This window comes from Panthera tigris, chromosome E1 (assembly GCF_018350195.1).
Source record: "Panthera tigris isolate Pti1 chromosome E1, P.tigris_Pti1_mat1.1, whole genome shotgun sequence".
Classification (NCBI taxonomy): Eukaryota; Metazoa; Chordata; class Mammalia; order Carnivora; family Felidae; genus Panthera; species Panthera tigris.
Window position 1 is genome coordinate 1,586,503 of NC_056673.1, and position 21,272 is coordinate 1,607,774.

The window sequence follows — 21,272 nt, forward strand, 5'->3', positions numbered from 1 at the left end:
TCAAGGCCCACTTCAAATGCCCCCACTGGACCGCCCAGCCCTGCCGCTGCTGTGCTCCCACAGGGTCAGCACCCATTGTTCCCGCACTACGCGTGCACCCTTCTGTCCTGGAGAAGGTGGGCTCCACCAGGGACCCTGACCCGCCGGGCTCCGAGTACAGACCCGTGAGCTTGGGGCCCGCGTTCTGTCCCGCCCTCACCTTCCTCCTGCACTTTGAGAGACTTCCCTGGGGGCAGGAGCTGGCTCTGACCCCCTCCCCGCCCAGCACCGGGCCCGGTGAAGCAGGAGTTTGCTGGAAGGAGGTCGCCTCCTTCCGTGTGTGTAACTCACTTGTCTGGGTGGACGGCGTGGGTTCTTGTCTCAGGCAACACACCCCAACCGGGCGTTCTCTGTCGCACCCAGGGCTGTGAGGGCGCCGCGGTCCGGGAGGGGAGCTGCGAAGGCACCCCGTCCCCACTGGGGACAGCGGACGATCACAGCAGAGGCTCCACGGCTCCGTCCCCGGGGCACCTCGCGTCACCAGTCAGCTCTCTTATTTCGCCGGCGAGGAAACTGAGGCTCAGCCCCGTACAAGGGGCTGTTGTCGAACCACGCCTGGGACTCTGACCCGCCGACCCCGGGTCTGGGCCTGGCGTGCCAGATGCACGTGGGGGTCAGCAGGTGCATCGAATCCGCTGTGTCATTGGCACAGGGCCAGCCCCGAACGCAACTGAAACCACTTACTGGTGAGTCAGCGGGACGCAAACCGAGGAGTCAGAGGATGCACCTGTTCACTTCCCAAAAGATCAATATTTTAGTGTTCATCTATTTATTTTAGGGGCGGGGAAGGGCAGAGAGAGAGGGAGGGAGAGAATCCCAAGCAGGCTCTGCACCAATGCGGGGCTCGAACTCACGAACTGTGAGATCATGACCCGAGCCGAAGTCAAGAGTCGGACGCTGAACTGACTGAGCCCCTAGGCGCCCCCAAAAGATCATTTTATTTATTTATTTTTATTTAAAAATTTTTTTTTAACCTTTATTTATTTTTGAGACAGAGACAGAGCATGAACGGGGGAGGGGCAGAGAGAGGGAGACACAGAATCGGAAACAGGCTCCAGGCTCCGAGCGGTCAGCACAGAGCCCGACGCGGGGCTCGAACTCACGGACCGCGAGATCACGACCTGAGCTGAAGTCAGCCGCTTAACCGACTGAGCCACCCAGGCGCCCCCCAAAAGATCATTTTAAATGTGCCTTTAGGGGGGGTTCTGAGCAGCCCCACTTTGGCTCGACCCTTCTAAGAAAGAGCACAGACTTTGCGCTCGGACAGCCGCGGGGCTCCAAGTCCTGCCCTGGCCCCGGAGCTGACTCAGGCTGTAACCTCCCAGAGCTGAAAGGCGCGGGTGACGGCCGCCAGGCCAGTGGAGATGCGGACAGCCCCCACCCAGGCCGAGCCAGGGACTGTCCTGGGGGTGGCTGGAAAGCGGCCAGAGCGGCAACTGTCCAAATCCTGGAAACTCGCAAACCATGCAGATCAGGAGTCTTGTTTCCTGAAAGCCGGCGGGTAAGCGTGTGCCAGAAAGCCCAGGGTACCGTCACGGTCACGGGCAGCCGGGCAGACGCAGCGCACCGGGGTGGCTATTTTTACCGCCAGGCTGTTTGTTTCAGCGAGAAGGGTCAGGTCAACAAAATGGTTGGTCGGCTGCCTGCCCCGGCCCCCCGTTGTGAGCGGTCGTGGGCGCCCCTGGCGACTGTCCCCGTGCTGACGGGGACCCGGCCCTGCCGGGACGGCCAGCAGGGCCCGGGGCCCAGAGCAGCAGGCTCCCGGCCTCCCCACAGAAGCTGGCCGGCAGCCCCAGGCTTGGCCACAGTGTCCTCCAGTGTCCATCCCACGGGAAGCTCGCCGGGGGTGTCTCGGGGTGGGAACCAGCGTCCTCGCTCTTCTGGGGCTCCCGGCCAGGCTGCCGCAGCCGGGAATGCTCGCTCGGACAGGCTGGTGTGCGGGGACCCGGCGGCCGCCCCGGCCACACTGCCCAGCCCGCCCCCGGGGCTTGACCCCCCACGACCAGGTCGGTCCTCGGCGGGGCCTCGCAGGAAGCGATCGTGCCCCCTGGAAGCGTCGGGACCAGCTTCCCTGGAAGGGGGTGGGCTGCCTGCCATGCGGGCGCCTGGGCCTCCCCCACCCGAGGGCTGAGCAGGAAGGGGAAGTGTGGTCTGGCTGGGGCTCACTGCTCCGGGGTGGGCGGGAAGCCTGTGGGTGAGGAAGGCCTCTCCCCAGCTGTGCCTGAGCCACCACACTCGGGCCCCTGCTGTCCCCTCAGCCGTTCGCAGATGGACACGCTCGCCACCCAGGTAAGCATCTGGGCTTGGGGCACCCGAGCGGCCGCCTGGCGAGGGCTGGGGTTGCAGCTCAGTCCGCGGCTGGGCTCGGAGGGTCCCCTCTGCCCCTCACGGGCTGGGGGACCTCAGATCCCTGCACCCGTCTGCGCCTCCATTTCCCGGGGGTATGTTGGGGCGGGGGAACCTGCCCATCGGGTTGAAATGACACCCGGACGGGGACAGAGACGCATAAACGGTACACAGGTGGTTCCCCCTCTCTGGATTCTGAAGGCGACTTTCGGTGCCTGATAAGCGAGAAGACCCGAACGGGTCTGCGTCGGGGACGGGGTGGGCGAGGGGGTGACAAGGCGGGTCTCGAGCTGCATCTTGGGACTCTGGCAGGAAAAACCTGGAACTCCAGCAGCCTTGACATCTCTGTGCCCCCGTCTCTCGTGTCTAGCGATCTGTAAGGCATCCTGTGTGTTCCCGTGGCCGCGGGTCGAGCTCGGCTGCGCCCCGGGGTCAGATCCCCATGTGGCGAACGGCCGCTGCCCGCTGGGAAATGACCTCCGAGGCCTCCTCGTGGTATTTCCAGTTCTATCTTGTCTCGCATCGCTTGTCCTGAGAACCGCTCCCGCGCCCTGCCCTGAGCGTGGTAAGGACAAGGCCTGGGGCTTCCTGTTTTGTTTTTAATTGTTTTTTGTTTTATCTTTATTTATGTTTGAGAGAGAGAGAGAGAGAGCAGGGGAGGAACAGAGAGAGAGGGAGACACAGAATCCGAAGCAGGATCTGGGCTCCGAGCCGTCGGCACGGAGCCCGACGCGGGGCCCGAACTCACAGACCGTGAGATCGTGACCTGAGCCGAAGTCGGACGCTTCACCGACTGAGCCCCCCAGGCGCCCCATTTCTTGTTACACTTTAGGACCCTTCCCTCCACCCCTCCTGCCCTCAAAAAACTGGAAAACTCCAGAGAAATAGGGGAACAATGGCCCCACATTCCGCCACTTGGGAAAAGCCATGGCAGAGCCTCGCGTCTGGCCTTCTAGTTTTTTCCCAGGCGTCGACACTGTGAAACATCACCGTTGTCTCGTTCTGACGTGAACACATGGTACAGGAAATTCGGGCCTCGCTGCCGTCACCCCCACCCACTGACCACACCAGTGCCGCTGCCAGACAGCCAGCAGGTGACGGGGCTCCAGGGGGCCCCCCCACACTCTCAGAACCAAACAAGCAAGAAGGCCAGCAAGGGCGCGAGACAATTTGGTTGGACCCAAGGAAGGACTTCTGGGTTGCAGACGTCCGGGGATGACTCAGGAAGCCTGAGTGCTCCGCAATTCCGGAAGGTTCTGCGGAAGTCAGACACAACACATAGAACGCCGCGGAGACGCCCGAAAAGCCACCTGCTCAGGAAGGGGAGCAGAGCTCTTGAAAGACGTGATGCGTGAGGTCTGGAAACCGTGTTCCGTTCACGCTTCACAGGGAGGCTGGGTGGTAGAGGTGAAAAGGAGTCTTTCCCTCCGTACGGAACCGAGATGGGGTCTCTGTGCTTCGTCCCGGCAGACTCGGGCCACACGCGCGGGCGACCCGCGCACAGGTGGCTGGCCGGGGTGTCCGCACGGGCTGCGTGTGGCTCTTCTGGCGAAGGGGGGCGCCCCGAAGCTCCCCCCCGGGGCTGCTTTTCACGGGGTTTTCTCCCCACCGCTTGACTGCTTCATCCGAGCCCATCGAGGGGCCCTTGTGCAATTTTCTCCCAGTCCCACGCTGCCTGCTCCCTGCTTATTTGCGCCAAAGCCAACATAGTTCTGCATTTAAATTTTACTTCCTTTGGATTACTGGTGAGGCTGGTTCACTAGAAATGATATTACGGAATCAGAGGAGATGTCTGTGTGTTGTTACTGTTTGCTCCCCCGCACAAACCTTTTTTTTTTTTTTTGGTAAGTTCATTCGTTTGTTTATTGAAGCGGACTCGACACCCAACGTGGGGCTCGAACTCACAACCCCGAGATCAAGAGTCACACGCTCCACCGACTGAGCCAGCCAGGTGCCCCTTAAAAACTTGTAACAAAATCTATATACACTGTCAGCGGTCACGTGGAAGGATCTGTTTCACCACAGCTGCGCCAGAACAAGGTTGATGATTTTTTTTTTTTTTTTTGAGAGAGAGAGAGACTGAGAGTGGGAGCCAGGGAGGGGCAGAGAGAGAGAAGGGGACAGAGAATCCCAAGCAGGCTTCATGCTCCGCGCAGAGCCCAACGTGGGGCTCGATCCCACGACCGTGAGATCATGACCTGAGCTGAAATCAAGAGTCGGATGCTTCACCGACTGAGCCACCCGGCGCCCCTTCACCATTTTTAATTTTTGCTTGCATATAGGCGTGGTTTCTTTTTTTTAATTTTTTTTAATGTTTGTTTTTGAGAGAGACAGAACGTGTGTGGGGGGAGGAGCAGAGAGAGGGGGAGACACAGAACCTAAAGCTGTCGGCACAGAGCCCAATGCGGGGCTCGAACCCACAAACCTGAGATCATGACCTGAGCCGAAGTCGGAGGCTTAAGGGACTGAGCCACCCAGGCGCCCCGGGTGTAGTTCCTAAGTCCGGGCAGAAAGATATGTCAGTGGAGCGACCCACTATGATGGGTGAGAACGAATGAACAGGGTCGAGTCCTGTTACGAAACCCGCGGGACACGAGCCCGGCCCAAGGGCTGCACGGCTCATTCTTTCTTGAAATTGTTTAATGAGGTATAATTAACACCAGGGAAACGTGTCTGTCTCAGATGCACAGTCAACACGTTGGGCAACAGTCTACACCTTGCCTCTTTCATTTCCTGTGTCCAGGACTCATCATCTGTGCTGTCCTGGGCATTGGGAATCCGCGTTTTACGTTTCTGGATGGGGTCTCACTGCGCGAACATCCCAGCCTGTCTTCCCATTCCTCTGTCGAATTCCGTTCTGTCGGTACACGGTTTTACTTGTCTTGGGCTGGGGTCAGTGCGTATGACACGACACCCCCAGGTGCTAAGAATCCGAGCGTGAGCGGGGCAGAAGGGAGAAGAATTGAAAGAAAGGGGGAAGAAGGCTGAAGTTAATTTTAATAACACATTGCACTGAACCCAACACATCAAAAACATCCTTCCCGCACATAATCCATATAAACGTTAACTAATGAGATCTTTTATGTTCTTCCTTCCACACTAAGCATTTTTCTTTTTACGTTTGTTTATTTATTTTGGAAGAGAGAGAGCAGGGGAGGGGCAGAGAGGGGGGAGGGATGGGGAATCCCAAGCAGCCTCCACGCTGTCAGCACAGAGCCCGACGTGGGGCTTGATCTCATGCTCTATGAGATCATGACCTGAGCCATATCAAGAGTCGAACGTCCAACCCACTGAGCCACCCAGGCGCCCCCACGCTAAGTCTTTGAGACCCAGCAGGTGCCCCACAGCCTCGTGGTCTCGGGCAGGGCTGGCCTCGGCCAAGGGGATTAGGCTGGAAGCCCTAACTCCAGGCAGGAGCAAGGGGCGGGGCCCCATCCTCCCGCAGAGCTGCGTGCGACCTGCCTCGTCCCATGGAAACTTCCCCGAAGCCTCTCCAGCCTCCTAGAACCCCATCCCCCCGCCCCCCCACACACACACACACGTTCTCCCCACCTTTTGGGACTCATGACTACTTCAGATCATTCCTTTCTCGTGAGAAAAAGTCGAGTTTTTCAATCACGCAGGACTTGAGCAGTAGCGTGGGTCTTGAAAGAAACACAGGGGCCTCACACCCAGTACTTTTCACGAGCGAGGCTGGATTAGGGGCGAAAATGCTGGAGCTCCTCAGGGGTCAGAGAGACGTTTCCGGAGACGTGTCCTGCATGTGGACGAATGCATGGCTCTCATGTCCTAAGCTATTTCTTACGCTACAGAATTTGGTTAAAAAAAAAAAAAAAAAAAAAAAAAAACACGAAAAAAAAACCCAGGAAGAAGCGAGTGTGGAATCAAGCCAGTCTCCAGAATTCCCAGAGGGGGTTGGACTGGGACTTCTGTCGCCGACTCCCTGGAAATGCCTTTTGGGGAAGTGAGAGCCGGGCCGGGTGGGTGCCTGGCCTCAGTGCCTCCCCCGCGGCGAGGGCGAGGATGTGCGTCATGGGAGGAAGGCAGAGAAACCCGCGCAGGCGGGCAGGGTCTCGGCTTCCCGGGCAGCGCCCGATGCCCGCGGCCGGTGGCGGGTGCGGAGCCGGTGGCGGGTGGCGAGGCCAGGCCAGGCCAGGCGGCTGGACGGTTAGGGGGCAGACCCCAAACCGCCCTCCCGCCTGCATCATCGGAGGCGGAGCGCACCTGTAGGGCCGGGAGAGAGGCGGCAGTCACGTTCATGTGCTCGCAGACCCGCACCGGGCGCCTACTGCGTTCCAGGTGACGGAGACAGTGGCAGAGAGACGGGCCCCGCTCTGGGTGGCGGAGCTGACTCGCCAGTGTGGACCGCCGGGGACAAACGTCCGGTAACCCGCCGGAGTCACGGGACGTGGGCTCACGCACGGGTCTGCCTCCCCCGCCCCTGCCCAGCACCCAGCCCCGGTGGAGGCAACCTTTCCTCGGCCTCAGTGTCCCAGCTTCTCTTGCCTTCTGGGTTTTCATCACCCTGACGGTGGAGCACCTCCCCCACCCCCACACACACTTAAGCTGTTATCAGTTACGGAGGTCGCAGTGTGAATGAGATTCAGAGTCTGTCCTGAGGGCAGGATGACTAAGGAGAAAGGGGAAGAGGGAGCAAAGAGCACTGAGATGGGGGGGGGGGTGACTAGGTGACTAGCAGGAGGAGGAAGCCTGGATAAGACGGTCTTTGTTCCTAAATCGCATTCGGTTATATCCTCTGAGGACTCTGGACAAGATCCTAGGATGCCCCTGCTCTGGCCAATGCCTGAGGGAATTCAAGAAAGGAACCCAGTGCCCTGAGGACCCAAGGAAGTCATTCACACCCTAGTAAAAATCAGTTTCTCTTCCTCAGAGTCTGGCACACCTAGGCAAATGAGTTTGAATGGAGAGGAAGTGGGGAGAGCGGGGAACTTGGCAGAGAAGTGACTTGTCGATGATGGAATTTGGGGCATTACGAGAAGCATCTCGGGCATTTGGTTCGGGGGCTTTTTTGGTGCCTTTCCCTCTCCCACCAGTGCTGCTACCGCCTGTGACTGTGGGGCTCCCTCACCTGCCCCAGCTGGGGGGCTCTGCCAACTGGCCCGACGGACGTCCGTCCCACCCGGAGGCTGAGCCCCCCCGCCCCCCACCACTGGAGCGCTTGTTAAAAATGCTGATCCCGAGTCCGACACTGGACCTACAGATCAGAACTGGGGGCAGAGAAGGGGCCTGGGACTGGCATCTGTGCTTTCACACATTTCCCAGAGCCCCCGTTTGGGGGTCGCGAGTTAGGGTCCTGGAGTCCCAAAGACCTGGGTTTGGTTTCTGGTTTTCCCGCTCACTGGCTCCGTGCCCCTGGGCCAGTAGTTTCGATCTCTGAGCTCCCATGGTCTTATCTGTAAAACGGGGTGGTAACCACAAGCCGCCGTGCAGGGGACTGAATGAGAGGGGCGCGTAGGGCACCGGGTAGCACACGGTGAGGGTGACTTTTCTGAGACGCATTTTCCTACCGCGGTTGTAATTACGCCGAACAGGGCACGGCTGAAGGCTGAGGTCTTGCCCGTGCTGGAAGCTCTTGAACGAGGGTTCCGCTTTCAGTTCTGTTATGAAAAGAAACATTTACCAGCTTGGCGGCAGCCTCATGGGGTAAAATGACCACACGGCCTGGCGTCAGACTGCCCTGAGCTGAAATCCTAGCTAGTCCCTTGCTGGCTGTGTTACCTTGAGCAAATCGCTTAACCTCTCTGAGTTCAAGTTGTTCACCTGCAAACGAAGCGTGAGAACTAACACCACCCACTCGGGGAAGGTCATCATCAGGATTAAGAGATAACGTGTAGATCACCGGTTCTCAACCTCGGCCCGCCGTGTATTAGACTCATCTGGAAATTTTTATTACAACAAAGAAACAAACCCCCCAAGGGCCAGGCCCCACGGGTCCCGCAGGTCAGTTAAATCAGAGTCTCTGACACGGGGCAGACAGACAGACAGCTCGGGTCGTCCGCGTGCAGGAGGAGGCGGGGGAGGAGCTCAGAGGGAGACGTGGCTACGGAGGAACCACCCCGCGGGGCTCGGAGACGGAGGAAGGGGCCTCTAGAGGCCCACAGAACCAGGCAGTGGCACGTCCTGGGGGTGGACACAGCCCTGCCCACGCTTGGATTTCTAGCTCCGTGACGGTGGTGTCCGGGACTCGTGACAGGCCCCGCACTCCTGCTGTTGTATGCCCCTGTGCTCCTGCCCCTGCCCGGGGGGCTCCCCTCTCGCCCCAGTGGGGGGGCGGCCACCCCAAAGACGCTTTAGTCCGATTCCAAAACTTTTAAGTTACTTTCGATTGCTGAGCACAGTTGGTAAAACGTGGCTCATTGCAAAGCTTCGGTTTCTGACTCAAAGCCGCTCACTTTGCCCCAGTGGGAGTGAGTGGAGGAAGGGGTGGGGGCCGCCTCCGCACCCCTGCACCCCACCCTGCGCCGAGGACAGCCAGACAGACGTTTCTCCACGGGGAGTCTCCCACCAGTGGCCTTTCCTGCTGAGGTACTTTGCGGTTTTGGGTGGAGACTCCACGCCAGGCCCGAGAGGTCCCTCGAGAGGCCCCGCAGCGTCTGCGGGCTGGTGGCCGACGCCCTGGGCCCCGCGCTTCAGCTCCGGGGAGGCCTGCGCCCCATGGTCCCGTCCGGGCGGCCGACACAGGTGGCCTTCAGCTCCCACACTTTGCGGGGCGTGAGCTCGGTCCCGCCGGCCACCTGCACCCGCTCCCCGCGGGCTGGATCCCCGCCGTCGCTGCCCAGAGCCCGTCCGTGTCCCCTCTCGGGCAGCACCACGGCCACTGAGCCGGCCTGGAGCCCAGAGGACACCCAGCGGGGACAGGACGGGGTTCTCTCGGGACCCTTCTCACTCAGCCGCCCTGTCCCAGAAAGACAAGCTCGTCTGGGTTCTGCGGAGAAGGCGTCTCAGAGCAGTGCTGTTTGTCTGGCCCTGGGCTGTGGGGGAACTTGGGACTCTTATTCCCACTTGTGGGCCCCGATCCTTCATCCTGGGGAGTCCCGTGGCCCCCACCGTCTCACCACCATGGCTGTGCTCCTTAAAGGAAGGCGTCCCGAACCCCGCTGGGCCTGTCCCCGATGACCCGGGCATCGTACGGACACCAGCAAGGAAGGACTGGCACCTAGAGGGAGAGCATTCAGCCTCCTTCCTGCCGGGTGACCTTGGGCGGGCCGCTCAAGGACGCAGTTAGCGGACAGATGAAAGCACCTGCAGGCTGCGTGTGCACGGATCACACTCCAAACATCTGCTGGCAAGGCGCCTGGGGGACTCAGTCGGTTGAGCATCAGACTTCAGCTCAGGTCACGATCTCACAGTTCGTGGGTTCGAGCCCCAGGTCGGGCTCTGTGCTGACGGCTCGGAGCCTGGAGCTGCTTCGGATTCCGGGTCTCCCTCTCTCTCTGCCCCTCCCCTGCTCGCACTCTCCTTCAAAAATAAATAAACATTAAAAAAAAAAAAAAGGAAGAAACATCGGCTAGCAAAGCAAAGCCATGCCACACGTTTGTAAGAACAGAACTGCAAGATATGCATCCACTGCGTGGTTCTCAAAAGTGACCCAGGTTTCACTTTTCTGACATCATCCTTCTTCCCTGCTTCTCCGGGGAACTGAGGAGAAGGAAACTTCTTTGAACTTGAAATCGGAGGAGGAGCTTTTCATGGGAGCTACGCTAGACAGTTAATTGACTGGGTTGGTTTTTTTTAATTTTTATTCAAGTAAATACACAGGTTTTTTTTTAATATTTACTTTCTGGGGAGAGGGCAAGCAGGGGAGGGGCAGAGAGAGGGGGACAGAGGACCTGAAGTGGGCTCTGTGCTGACAGGCTGACGGCAGAGAACCCGATGTGGGGCTCGAACTCCTGAACCGAGAGCCAAAGTCGGACACTCAACCAACTGAGCCACCCAGGCGTCCCAGTAAATACACATGGTTTAAAAATAATAATAAGAATAATAATAATAAGAATAATAAAATTAAAACAAATAAAAATCAAGTGATTCGGAGGATTCACGGCAGAAAATTGCAGCCCCCTGTCCCCCCACGTCCATCCTTCCACCCCGTTGTGCTCTCGGATGCAACAGCTTTGAACTCTTGCGCCCTGGTGTTTACTTTTATAGCCCTAAAGAGTATGTTTAGTTGCTTTTTGGAGAAATCCTTCAAGATTAAGAAAAAAGAAAAGGTAGAAAATATGGAGGACAAACTAGACAAAAGAACAAGGAGATGCACATTTGAGTATGAGAAGAGAGAATGAGAAAATGGGGGGGGAGAATATTCTGTCTGTTCATCCATCTGTCCATCCTTCCTTCCTTCCTCCCTTCTTACTCCCTCCATCCTTCCTTCCTTCCGTCCTTCCTTCCTTCCTCCTTCCTTCCTCCCTTCTTACTCCCTTCATCCTTCCTTCCTCCTTCCTTCTTCTTTCTTCCTTCCGTCCTTCCTCCCTTCTTATTCCCTTCATCCTTCCTTCCTGCCTGCCTTCCTTCCTCCTTCCTTCCTCCTTCCTTCCTTCCTCCTCCCTTCATCCATCCTTCCTTCCTTCCTTCCTCCTTCCTTCTTCCTTCCTCACTTCTTACTCCCTGCATCCTTCCTTCCTTTCTTCCGTCCTTCCTTCCTTCCTCCCTTCTTACTCCCTTCATCCATCCTTCCTTCCTTCCTTCCTCCTTCCTTCCTTCCTCCTTCCTTCCTTCCTCCTCCCTTCATCCTTCCTTCCTTCCTTCCTTCCTTCCTTCCTTCCTCCTTCCTTCTTCCTTCCTCCCTTCTTACTCCCTGCATCCTTCCTTCCTTCCTTCCGTCCTTCCTTCCTTCCTCCTTCCTCCCTTCTTACTCCCTTCATCCTTCCTTCCTCCTTCCTTCTTCCTTCCTCCTTCCTTCCTCCTTCCTTCCTCCTTCCTTCCTTCCTCCTCCTTTCATCCTTCCTTCCTTCCTTCCTTCCTTCCTTCCTTCCTTCCTTCCTTCCACCCCCAGAGCTAAAGAAGGTCAGGTTCCAATTACGTGTATTAAACAAAGAGTCCACCCTCAGATATGTGGCATTTTCTTAAGTCCAGTGCCCTATGGCCTCACCGGGCCCTGCAAAACCACATTTCACAGGGTCCTCCTGAGAGCCAAGCCTCCAGTCTCCACACTTTCCCTTTTCCCCCTTCTTCGTGTGCCTCTGTTGCTCTCTTCTGTGCATCCTGAAAAGGGGATCTACAGCACAGCCTCTCCTGAGTGCACACCTGGGTGGGCTACCTGGCCGGCCGACACGTCTGTCTTTGAAGAGAGAATCCCCAGCACATCTATCACCGTGGATAAATGGCGCTGAGCGGAGAGCTGAGCCAAAGAGCTGCAGATAACGCGTGTACAAGTTACACACGCTTGGTTTCGCGCCATGTAACCTGATGAATAGCCAAAAACGTGTTCGATCAAGCCAACCTTCACCAAAGAAACGAAGCTGGGGACTGAAAATCCAAATTATAATAGAACAACGTAATAAATGAGGACACTCTGCCATTAATACAAACACGTGTTTAAATAGTAAGCCAACGGGCACCTGGGTGGCTCAGTCGGTTCAACGTACGACTTTGGCTCAGGTCATGATCTCACGGTTCGTGGGTTCGGGCCCCACGTCGGGCTCTGTGCTGACGGCTCGGAGCCTGGCGCCTGCTTCGGATTCTGTGTCTCCTGCTCTCTCTGCCCCTGCCTTGCTCACGCTCTGTCTCTCAAAAATGAATAAACAATAAAAAATGTTTTAATTATAAATAAATAACTAATAAATAGTAAGCCAAGTCCGATGGTTTTGTAGGAACAATGGCCTTAGCAGCCCTAACCTTGTCCCTGTTCCTCTGCCTGGGTCCCTGTTTATATCGTTAATACTAACATCACTCAAAAGCATGAATTGGAAAGGGCTGTACATGAAAATACACGCGTGAGTTTCCACTGGCTAAGTGATGACACAGGAAGTTGATTCTCACACACCCAGAATATGCCAGGTCTCAAGGATCACGTTTTCCTTTAGTAGCCAGACGAACAGGCAAAGCGCCCACGCTTTGGATGAGGGGAGCCCCGCTCCTCCCGCAAAGCCCCTGCATTCCTGGAGGCTCCTCCTACGAGGGCATCCCACAATCGCCTGGGGCCCGGCACCTGCTGTCTGTCCTACTTGTCTGTACGTCATCCCTGGTTGGGAAACCACAGCACACATGTCATTAGTCCCCAGGCTCTGCTCTTACAAGCTTTTATTGTGCAATTGACTTCCAACACGGTACAGGCAACAGCTTCAGACTGAACATTAGTACTAGACATCCTCCCACGGGGACTTTCTAACAAGCCTCACACTTTCTGCACTCTTACCGTTGGCTTTTTTTCCCTCTCTTTCTTCCCCAGCGTCACTGAGGTATAATTGACTTAATAACACCGTGGAAGTTTAAAATGCACAACGTGTTGACTGGATACACTCGTATATGGTAAAACTTTGGTTTGAGAGCATAGTTCGTTCTGGAAACACGCTTGTAATCCGTAGGAATTGTGTATCAAAGCAAATTTCCCCATGAGAAATAACGGAGGGGCGCCTGAGGGGCTCAGTCGGTTGAGCGTCCGACTTCGGCTCAGGTCATGGTCTCACAGTCTGTGAGTTCGAGCCCCAAGTCCGGCTCTGTGCGGACAGCTCGGAGCCTGGAGCCTGCTTCGGATTCTGGGTCTCCCTCTCCCTCTACCCCTCCCCCCGCTCGCACTCTGTCTCTCTCTCAAAAATAAATAAACATTAAAAAAAATTTTTAAAGCGTATTAGAAACGTTAGCTCACCTTGTGGAATGCTCTCAGAACAAGGTACTCGCAATCCAAGGTTTCACTGTATCGCGAAATGCCCGCCACCACAGCCAACGTCACTCTTTCTTTTCTGTCTTGAGAACACTTACGATCTGCTCCTGCCAGACTTCTCTGCTTGCTTCCCGAGCTGGCCAGCTTCCAGCCCCCAAATTCCTGTACATCTCTGATCTCCGTGCGCGTGGCTCCCCTGGGGAGTGGCAGACGGGTCACTCCCGTGCCACATATGAGGACGCACGGAGTTCGGAGGAGATTAAGGGCCTCGCCTGAGGGCTCCCAGTTGCTGATGGGCAGGGTTCGTCTACGCCATCACCTGCCTGACCCCTAAGCAGAGGTATCCCCAAAACGTGGTAGACAACGCCCCCCCCCCAGATGCCCCGTTCACGTCTCATATTCCTCTGTCTCCGTTCTTCTCAGGGTCCCATCACGATGGATTGGTTGAGGGACAATTTCTGGGCCGTCCTAGCTGTGGCCATCTGCATTGTGTCCGTGAGCCTGGCCCTCATCCTGTACTGTGCCTGTAGACAGCTGCTTAGACAAGGTAATGGCGGTCTCACCTGGGCAGGTGGAGGGCGGGGAGGGCTGGGGTGGTTATCTGGGCATTAGGGCTTCTTCAGGGCAGAAAGCATAGTTCTGGGCCTGAATAGGCTGAATTTTGCATTAAGAATCATGTATTCTGGGTCTGAGCCTAGCCCTGCCACTAACTTGCATGTCTGGGCCTCGGTTTCCCCATCTGCATGGCGAAGGGAGGGAGGCTAACTAATCTTCAGGAACTCTTGGGGCCCCCAGGGTGTGGGTGAGGGCAGAACCTGTGAGAAGGCACACGCTGCTCCACGGCTTTCTCTCTCCACCGTGGCCCTGCTCTCACCTTTGGGACTCAGAAGACAGCACGAGTCCAGAGAATGTCAGAGGCTGTCTCAGTTCCAATCACATCGAGTGGTACACGTGTTGTATACACTGGATACGCACAGCCTTTTCTGGGTCAATCATTCCCCAATGAAGCAGTTTTCTAAAAAAACAAAAAAAAAGACTTTCTTGAGGCATGAAATACGGGCTCGGTCCACGATGGACACGCTGGCCACCACCATTGCCTTCTCTAAGGTCAGACTCTGAATCTCCCAGAACAACAGCTGCCTTGGCCCCAGGTTCTTGGCACCCTCCACCTTCGTGGAGGCTTTCCACTAACTTAACATCATCTCCAAGGGGGTTTCCACTTTGCCGTCCAACTCCCATCATCCCTGTGACCCAGGGATGGTGAATGCACCAATCCCCCAGGGCAGTGTGGGCAGGCCACCCTCAGCCACCAAGGCACTGACCTGCCACGGCGTCTGGGACAGCCTCAGAACCCTGCTCGCCGGTCGCCGAAAGGTCCGGGCTCCACAAGGAGTGAGACCTTGTCATCCTCGTCCATCTGTTTGAGAGATAAGAAAGTTAAGGTTCAGAGAGGAAGAGGCTTGACTGAGGCCTCACAGGACTTGGTGCCCGAGTTGGGACCAGAACTTAGGTCCACTGGGCTTCCTGTCCAATGTTCTCTGCCCTCAACCCCTTGATGGTAAGCAGTTGTTTTTGTGTTGTTTTATAGATTAAAAAAAAAATTTCTTTAATGTTTATTTTGGAGAGAGAGAGAGAATGAGTGGGGTAGGGCAGAGAGAGAGGGAGACATAGAATCCAAAGCAGGCTCCAGGCTCTGAGCTGTCAGCACAGAGCCTGACCCAGGGCTTGAACTCCCAAACCCTGAGATCATGACCTGAGCCAAAGTCGAATGTTTACTTGATTGACCCACCCAGGTGCCCCTTTTTGTGGTGGTGGGTTTTTTGTTTTTTGTGTTTTTTTTTAACACAAAGAGTATATTCTGCCTCCTATAGTCCTCTGTCCATCTGCCTTCTTGAAATGTTGGACACAGACGAAGTAGGACCCTGAACAAAACCTGGCCTGTTCTCTTGGACCTTAAGCCACCACTATTACCACGCAGGTTAAAAAATGAACAATCGGGGCGCCTGGGGGGCTCAGTCGGTTAAGCGTCCGACTTTGGCTCAGGTCATGATCTCACAGTGAGTTTGAGCCCCGCGTCGGGCTCTGTGCCGACAGCTCAGAGCCTGGAGCCTGTTTCAAATTCTGTGTCTCCCTCTTTCTCTGACCCTCCCCTGTTCATGCTCTCTCTGTCTCAAAAATAAATAAATGTTTACCAAAAAAAAAAAAAAATGAACAATGACGTGTTCGTCTAGCACGGCCCGGTTGCAAACTTCTTCCCCGGTCTTCCTCTCGCTTCCTCCCCAGCACACAGTTGGTTACCCGTCCCAGGGATGTTTCTGAAAGCCAGGGGGAGACAAGCGGGGCCCCGCGCCGGGCGGCCTGGGCAAGGGCTTGTGGTCAGAAGGCCCGCGTCCAAGCCAGTCTCCACCGCCCGCCAGCCCTGGGCCCCCAAGTCTGTCTCTCCCCGGTGGTTCCTCCCTCACCTGCCCTGCACACGCCCGATGTCTCCGGACTTCTAACAGTCACACCTTCTGCTGATTCTTCCCAGATGATCATTAATGCCTATTTGGTCCCTTAGGCAAGAGGTGGGACGTTGCCAAGCCTTTGGGAAGAGGGCAAAGTGACGAAGAGAAAACGTATGAGTAAGTACAGCCCCCCGCCCCGCGCAAGGTGCAGCTTTGAGAGCCGCCTGGTCACGTGCGCCCGTGCACCTGCTTGTCTCTTTGGGGGAGGAGCCCACTGCACCTGCGCAGCCCGGAGCCGTCTTGTCTGCCAATGCCCCGCCCTCCGGGGAGGGGTCTTGGAGCTTTGGGGCTGCAGGGCACCCTCCGAGGCTCTGCTCTCCCGGTTGTCTTTGTCTGGTCTAGTTTGGTAGAGGTCACAGGTCAGGCTGTGTGTGCTGGGCCCACCCCTCGGGGTTAGGTCTACCCTTTCTTTTTTCTTTCTTTCCTTCCTTTTGTCTTTCTTCCTCTTTCTTTCTCTCCCTCTTTCTCTCCCCCTTTCCTCCTTCCGTCTTTCTTCTATTTCTTTCTCTTTCCTTCTTCTTTCTCTCCCTCTCTCTCTCTCTCTCTCCCCCTTCCCTCCTTCCTTTTCTTTCTCTCAAGATTTTAAGTAATCTCTGCACCCGGGGTGGGACTCCAACTCACAACCCTGAGATCAAGAATTGTAGGCTCCACCAACTGAGCCGGCCAGGCACCCCTACCCTCCTTTCCTTCAGATGGCCCACCAGTGTAGTCCTCTCGAGGCTGTGTGCCTAACGAAACTATGCCATTGGCTTTACTGTTGCATTTTGTGATCTCTTTGGAGCTTTTATGATTGCTGTGTCGGGAGTCCCCAAGATCACCTTTAGGCTTGACGATTCACGAGAAGCGCTCACAGGATCCGGGAAAGCTACAACGGTCACGGTTACGGGTTATTACCGTAGAAGGGTACAGAGTCAACTCTGCAAAGGGAAAGCACATACAGGGTGGAGCCCCAGGGGCAACCAAGCGGAAGCTTCCAGGACTCTTCTGCTGGTGCACCATGCTTCATTCTCCAAGCATGGATGTGCGGCACCACATGCAAAGCATCGCCAGAGAGAGTCACCGAGGGTTTTTACGGGGGGGTCAGTCACACAGGCAACAGAGCGCCCACACGACCCACTTTAGCTACTCAATCCCCAGGCCCTTTCAGAGGCCAAGCCGATATACCGCATGACCCGGGGCCCCAGGCAAACACAAGCAGGCATTCACCAGCAGTCACCTTGTTAGCAAAGACCATCTAGCTGAACGCAGGCTCAGGTATACAGACACTACCATCAGGAAAGATAATCCGAGAGCTTAGAGGTTAAGGGCCAGGTGCTGCTCAAGGTCCAGTCCTTTCTTTGGAATGTAATGCGTTGTCTGAAACAAAATCTGTGCTTTTCTTTTTTATTTTTTTTAATGTTTATTTTTGAGACAGAGAGAGACAGAGCATGAACGGGGGAGGGCCAGAGAGAGGGGGAGACACAGAATCCGAAGCAGGCTCCAGGCTCTGAGCTGTCAGCACAGAGACTGATGTAGGGCTCGATCCCATCAACTATGAGATCATGACCTGAGCTGAAGTCGAATGCTTAACTGACCGAGCCACCCAGGCGCCCCGAAATTTGTACTTTCCTAGAGTGACTTTTGTTGTGGATCCAGCAAATAATAGACCTCTTCCCCACCAATTCTGACCCCCTTGAGGAGTAAGACAAATGTGTCACGCAGGTAAGTAACAAAATATTGCCTTTAATGAGAATAAACCCGGCGTGGCACAATGGGGCTCTTATCCACCGGCAAGGGCATTTGCTAGTTCAAAACCAGGCAAACTTTCCGATGCAGGGCGCAGCCTGGAGAACCTCAGGTCACCCGTGTGGGGCAGCCCCTTTCTCTGAACAGCACAGACTCGAGCACAATGTGTGTTTTCTGCAGTCAGGCTGGCTCTGGAGGAGACAGTGGGAGAAGAAGGTTCTTCCCAAAGGCAGATCAACTTCCCTCCTCTCCTGGGAGCAGCCACGAGGGGTGGACAGAGGCCACTAACGGAGCTCCTGCCACACAGACCCTTGTCCACATATCCCAACAGGCTTGTGCACCCCCAGGGGCGCTCAACCACATACAGGGGGCCAAAACTTGGCTGAGAACAATCTCTTCCAGTTTGGAGGTCAGAGCACATGGAGGGGATCGTGGGTCTAGGCCAAGAGGCTCCCCTGTGGTCTTTGTTGGACCTTCTTACCAAAGTATGATACGAATGCAGAAAGGTGTACGAAGTCAAGCAGGGCTCAGTGAATTTCCACAAACTGGACAGACCCAGGTGGCCAGGGCCCAGATCAAGAAACAGAATCACCAGTTCCTCAGTGACTTATATTCCCTTCCAGCCACCATACCCCAAAGATAGCCACTCTCAGAAATAGGAAAGGCTAGTTTTTTCTTGTTTTTATGCTTTCTAGAAATGGAATCAGCCAGGGGCGCCTGGCTGGCTCAGTTGGTTAAGCATCTGACTCTTGGTTTTGGCTCAGGTCACGATCTCGTGGTTGGTGAGTTCAGGTCCCGCATCGGGCTCTGCACGGACAGTGAGGAATCTGCTTGGGATTCTCTCTCTCTCCCTCTCTCTCTCTGCCCCTCCCCTGCTCATGCTGACTCTGTCTCTCTCAAAATAAATAAACTTAACAAAAATTTAAGCAATAGAATCAGCCAGCACACGCTATCTAGGGTTTGGCTCCTGTTGGTCAACGTTTCTGTGCACGTCATCGTGCGTGGTTGCAGACGGTTCGCCCTCATGAATTTATCCACTCCGCGGCTGATGCGCATTTGGGTAGGGTCCAGCTTGGGGTTCACGCTGCCACGAACGTTCTCATGTCATCTGGTGGCCACATGCAGGCATCTCAGCAGGATGCACCGAACAGGCAGTCACGCGCCGTGTGCGTCCCCGTGTGTGCCGTTAGTGTTAGGAACACGTGTATCTTGCAAATGAAAACACACCTGCTACTTACCTCCCCCCCCACCCCCCACCCCCGCCCTCTCCAGCTCCGGGGATTCCAGGAGGACGCGCTCCAAGCGAAGTCCCTTCCTTCCCTCAAATCCAGCTGTTCCCGGGGCTGGAGGAAACAGTTTCTTTACAAACGGGTACGACACCTAGAGAAGGACGGAGTGCCTCCAGCTTTTAGGAATGAAGGTTTCAATGTTCATCCGTTTTCTGATGTTTTCCTTTCGTAGGCTGACGGACACGCTCAAAACCACACCCTGACTCCTCCTCTTTCTGTCTTCCCAGGAATGTTCTTAATGACTCACCCGTTCAGTTACCCCCTCTGCCGCCCAGGGGTTTGCTCTTCCCAGAACACACCCGTAAGTATCTGCTGCTGGTGACACTCAGGGCAGGGTAACAAATTCATCTAAATGTCTTAGCTCAGGGGCGCCCGGGTGGCTCAGTCGGTGAAGGGTCCGACTTCGGCTCAGATCACGATCTCGCGGTTCGTGGGTTCGAGCCCCGCGTCGGGCTCTGTGCCGACAGCTCGGAGCCTGGAGCTGCTTCGGATTCTGTGTCTCCCTCTCTCTCTACCTCTCCCCTGCTTATGCTCTGTCTCTGTCGCTCAAAAATAAATAAGAAATGTTTAACAAAATTGAAAGAGACAAATCAATTAAAAAGGGGGCAGAGCAAATAGCAAAGCTCCTGATGGTCAATGTGTACGTTCACATTCAAATCCCAGCTCGGAGCACGAGTAAGAAGGAACTTGGGGGGTGTCACCGGGACTCCCCCACTTTGCATCAGAAGAGCCCTGCCTGGTTCCCTTGACCGGAATGTTCTTCCTCGAGCTGCCCCTGTGGTGGTGCCCTTTATCCTACCCACTGCCACGCGGCCACTGCCCTCCGCCCTCTCTAAAGTGAGCCCGCTAACTTTCCTTTCGAAACGTTAAGGCAGCTACCCGACCTCGTCTTACTTACCTGCTGCTCGTGTGTTTAAGATGTCTCTCCTCCCCTGGAACAGAAACTCCGGGAAACAGGGGCCTCTCGTCTTCCTCACCACGGTTTACCGGCCACTAAGAACGGTGCCTGGAGGTTAGGAGACAATTCAGGTCTTGACCGAATGGACACATAATAGCTTACATGTATGGGGCAGCCCCCGTGTGTCCGGGCCCGTGTGACGCACTTCACAGGCACGATCTCCTGTCGGCCTCTCCACAGCACTACGAGGCGGGCGCATTTATTATCCCCCTTTGACAGATGGGGACACTGAGACACACAGAAGTTCAGTGTCTCACCCAAGGCGACACAGGGAGTGACTGCTGGAGCCTGGATGTGAACTTGGGTCTCACTGCAGGGCTGTGCAGGGAATGATGGCGGTCTTCTTCTCAGGTCCTCTTGGGAAAGACAGAGTCGCGGCAGAGGCCGCGGCGACCCCATCTGAGGGTCTGAGGTCTAGCTGCCGTTTCGTCTTCCTTCCCGCGGCCACCTTGGGGCTTTTGCTACGTGTTCCCTCTTCACTCATTCTACCTTTTGCAAACCCCGCTGTCCCTTCTGAGCAGAGATTCGTGCCCGAGCAATCATGGAATGTCCTGGAAAACACTAAGTCACTGTGAGGGATGTGCCAAAAAGGAAATAAGCTTCGTATCACTTCCTCGTGAGAATGAGGGTCTCCCATGACCGTGCTCATTCGGGGACTGGCTCGGGTCAGCGTGCCATCTGCACTTCTGCTTTGCGGGCTCAGGCAGGGGGACGTGGGAGCCAGGGCGTCTGACTGCCGTCTGCCATTCACCCACTCGGCTGATCCCGAGACGGTGTCCTGTCTGTACAACAGTGTCCCCCATCAAATGGGGAGCTGGCCCACCAGGAAGTAGCCAGACCACCCAAGCCCATGAAAATCATGCTGAGTCACTGGGTCAAAAATACATATGGGGGCGCCTGCGTGGTTCAGCCAGTTGAGCGTCCGACTTCTGGTTTCGGCTCAGGTCATGATCTCACGGTTTCGTGAGTTCAAGCCCCGCGTACGGCTTTGCACTGGCAGCACGGAGCCTTCTTGGGATTCTCTGTCCCTCCCCCACGTGCACTGTCTCCGTCTTTTTATATATATGTGACAACACACAGCAGCTTGGCCTGCAAGGACCTTTTCGTGTGCTCTAGTCCCACAGGACACCCCGAGCCAGCCGCCGGCCACATACTCGCTGGTCAATAAGGTTAGAAATAAGACCCTCTCCATCCCGAGCTACATCGAGCCTCTAGATGATTATGATGATGTCGAAATCCCCGCAAATATGGAGAAGCGTCACTTCTGAAACACCCGTCCCTTCTTTCCGGCGAGCTGAGGAGGGTTCGCGCGGAGGACTATACGCCAATCGAGAACGGAAGCCCTTCGGTAACGGGATCCTCAGAGCTGGCGGTAACGTGGCGCAGCTGTGTAAAATAAACATTTCCTGAGGCTTCGACGGAGAGGCATCAGCGGCCACATGACCTCCCAGAGGAGAGGGGCCGCAGCTCTGCCCTGGAGGCCCGGGGCGGTCAGGCCTCCAGCTACTATTGAGGGGTGCCCCTGGGGTTCCGTGGCTCCTACTCGTGATAATCCACCCCGTTCTTGACCCCCC

At 55.9% G+C, this 21,272-nt stretch overlaps 1 protein-coding gene across 2 annotated transcripts; it reads left to right on the forward strand.

Moving 5' to 3' along the window:
• The first annotated feature begins 2,244 nt into the window (after nt 1-2,244).
• LOC102956408 (SLP adaptor and CSK interacting membrane protein) lies at nt 2,245-20,966 on the forward strand. Of its 2 annotated transcripts, none has more exons than XM_007091638.3 (5): nt 2,245-2,328; nt 13,646-13,769; nt 15,780-15,843; nt 18,968-19,041; nt 20,815-20,966. In XM_007091638.3, the coding sequence occupies exons 1-5, from the start codon at nt 2,308-2,310 to the stop codon at nt 20,964-20,966; spliced, it is 435 nt and encodes a 144-aa protein (XP_007091700.1). In that variant the 5' UTR covers nt 2,245-2,307. The 2 variants fall into 2 exon arrangements, with proteins under 2 accessions (XP_007091700.1, XP_042822866.1); XM_042966932.1 differs by lacking the exon at nt 2,245-2,328 and adding an exon at nt 2,877-2,950.
• The last annotated feature ends 306 nt before the right edge of the window (nt 20,967-21,272 follow it).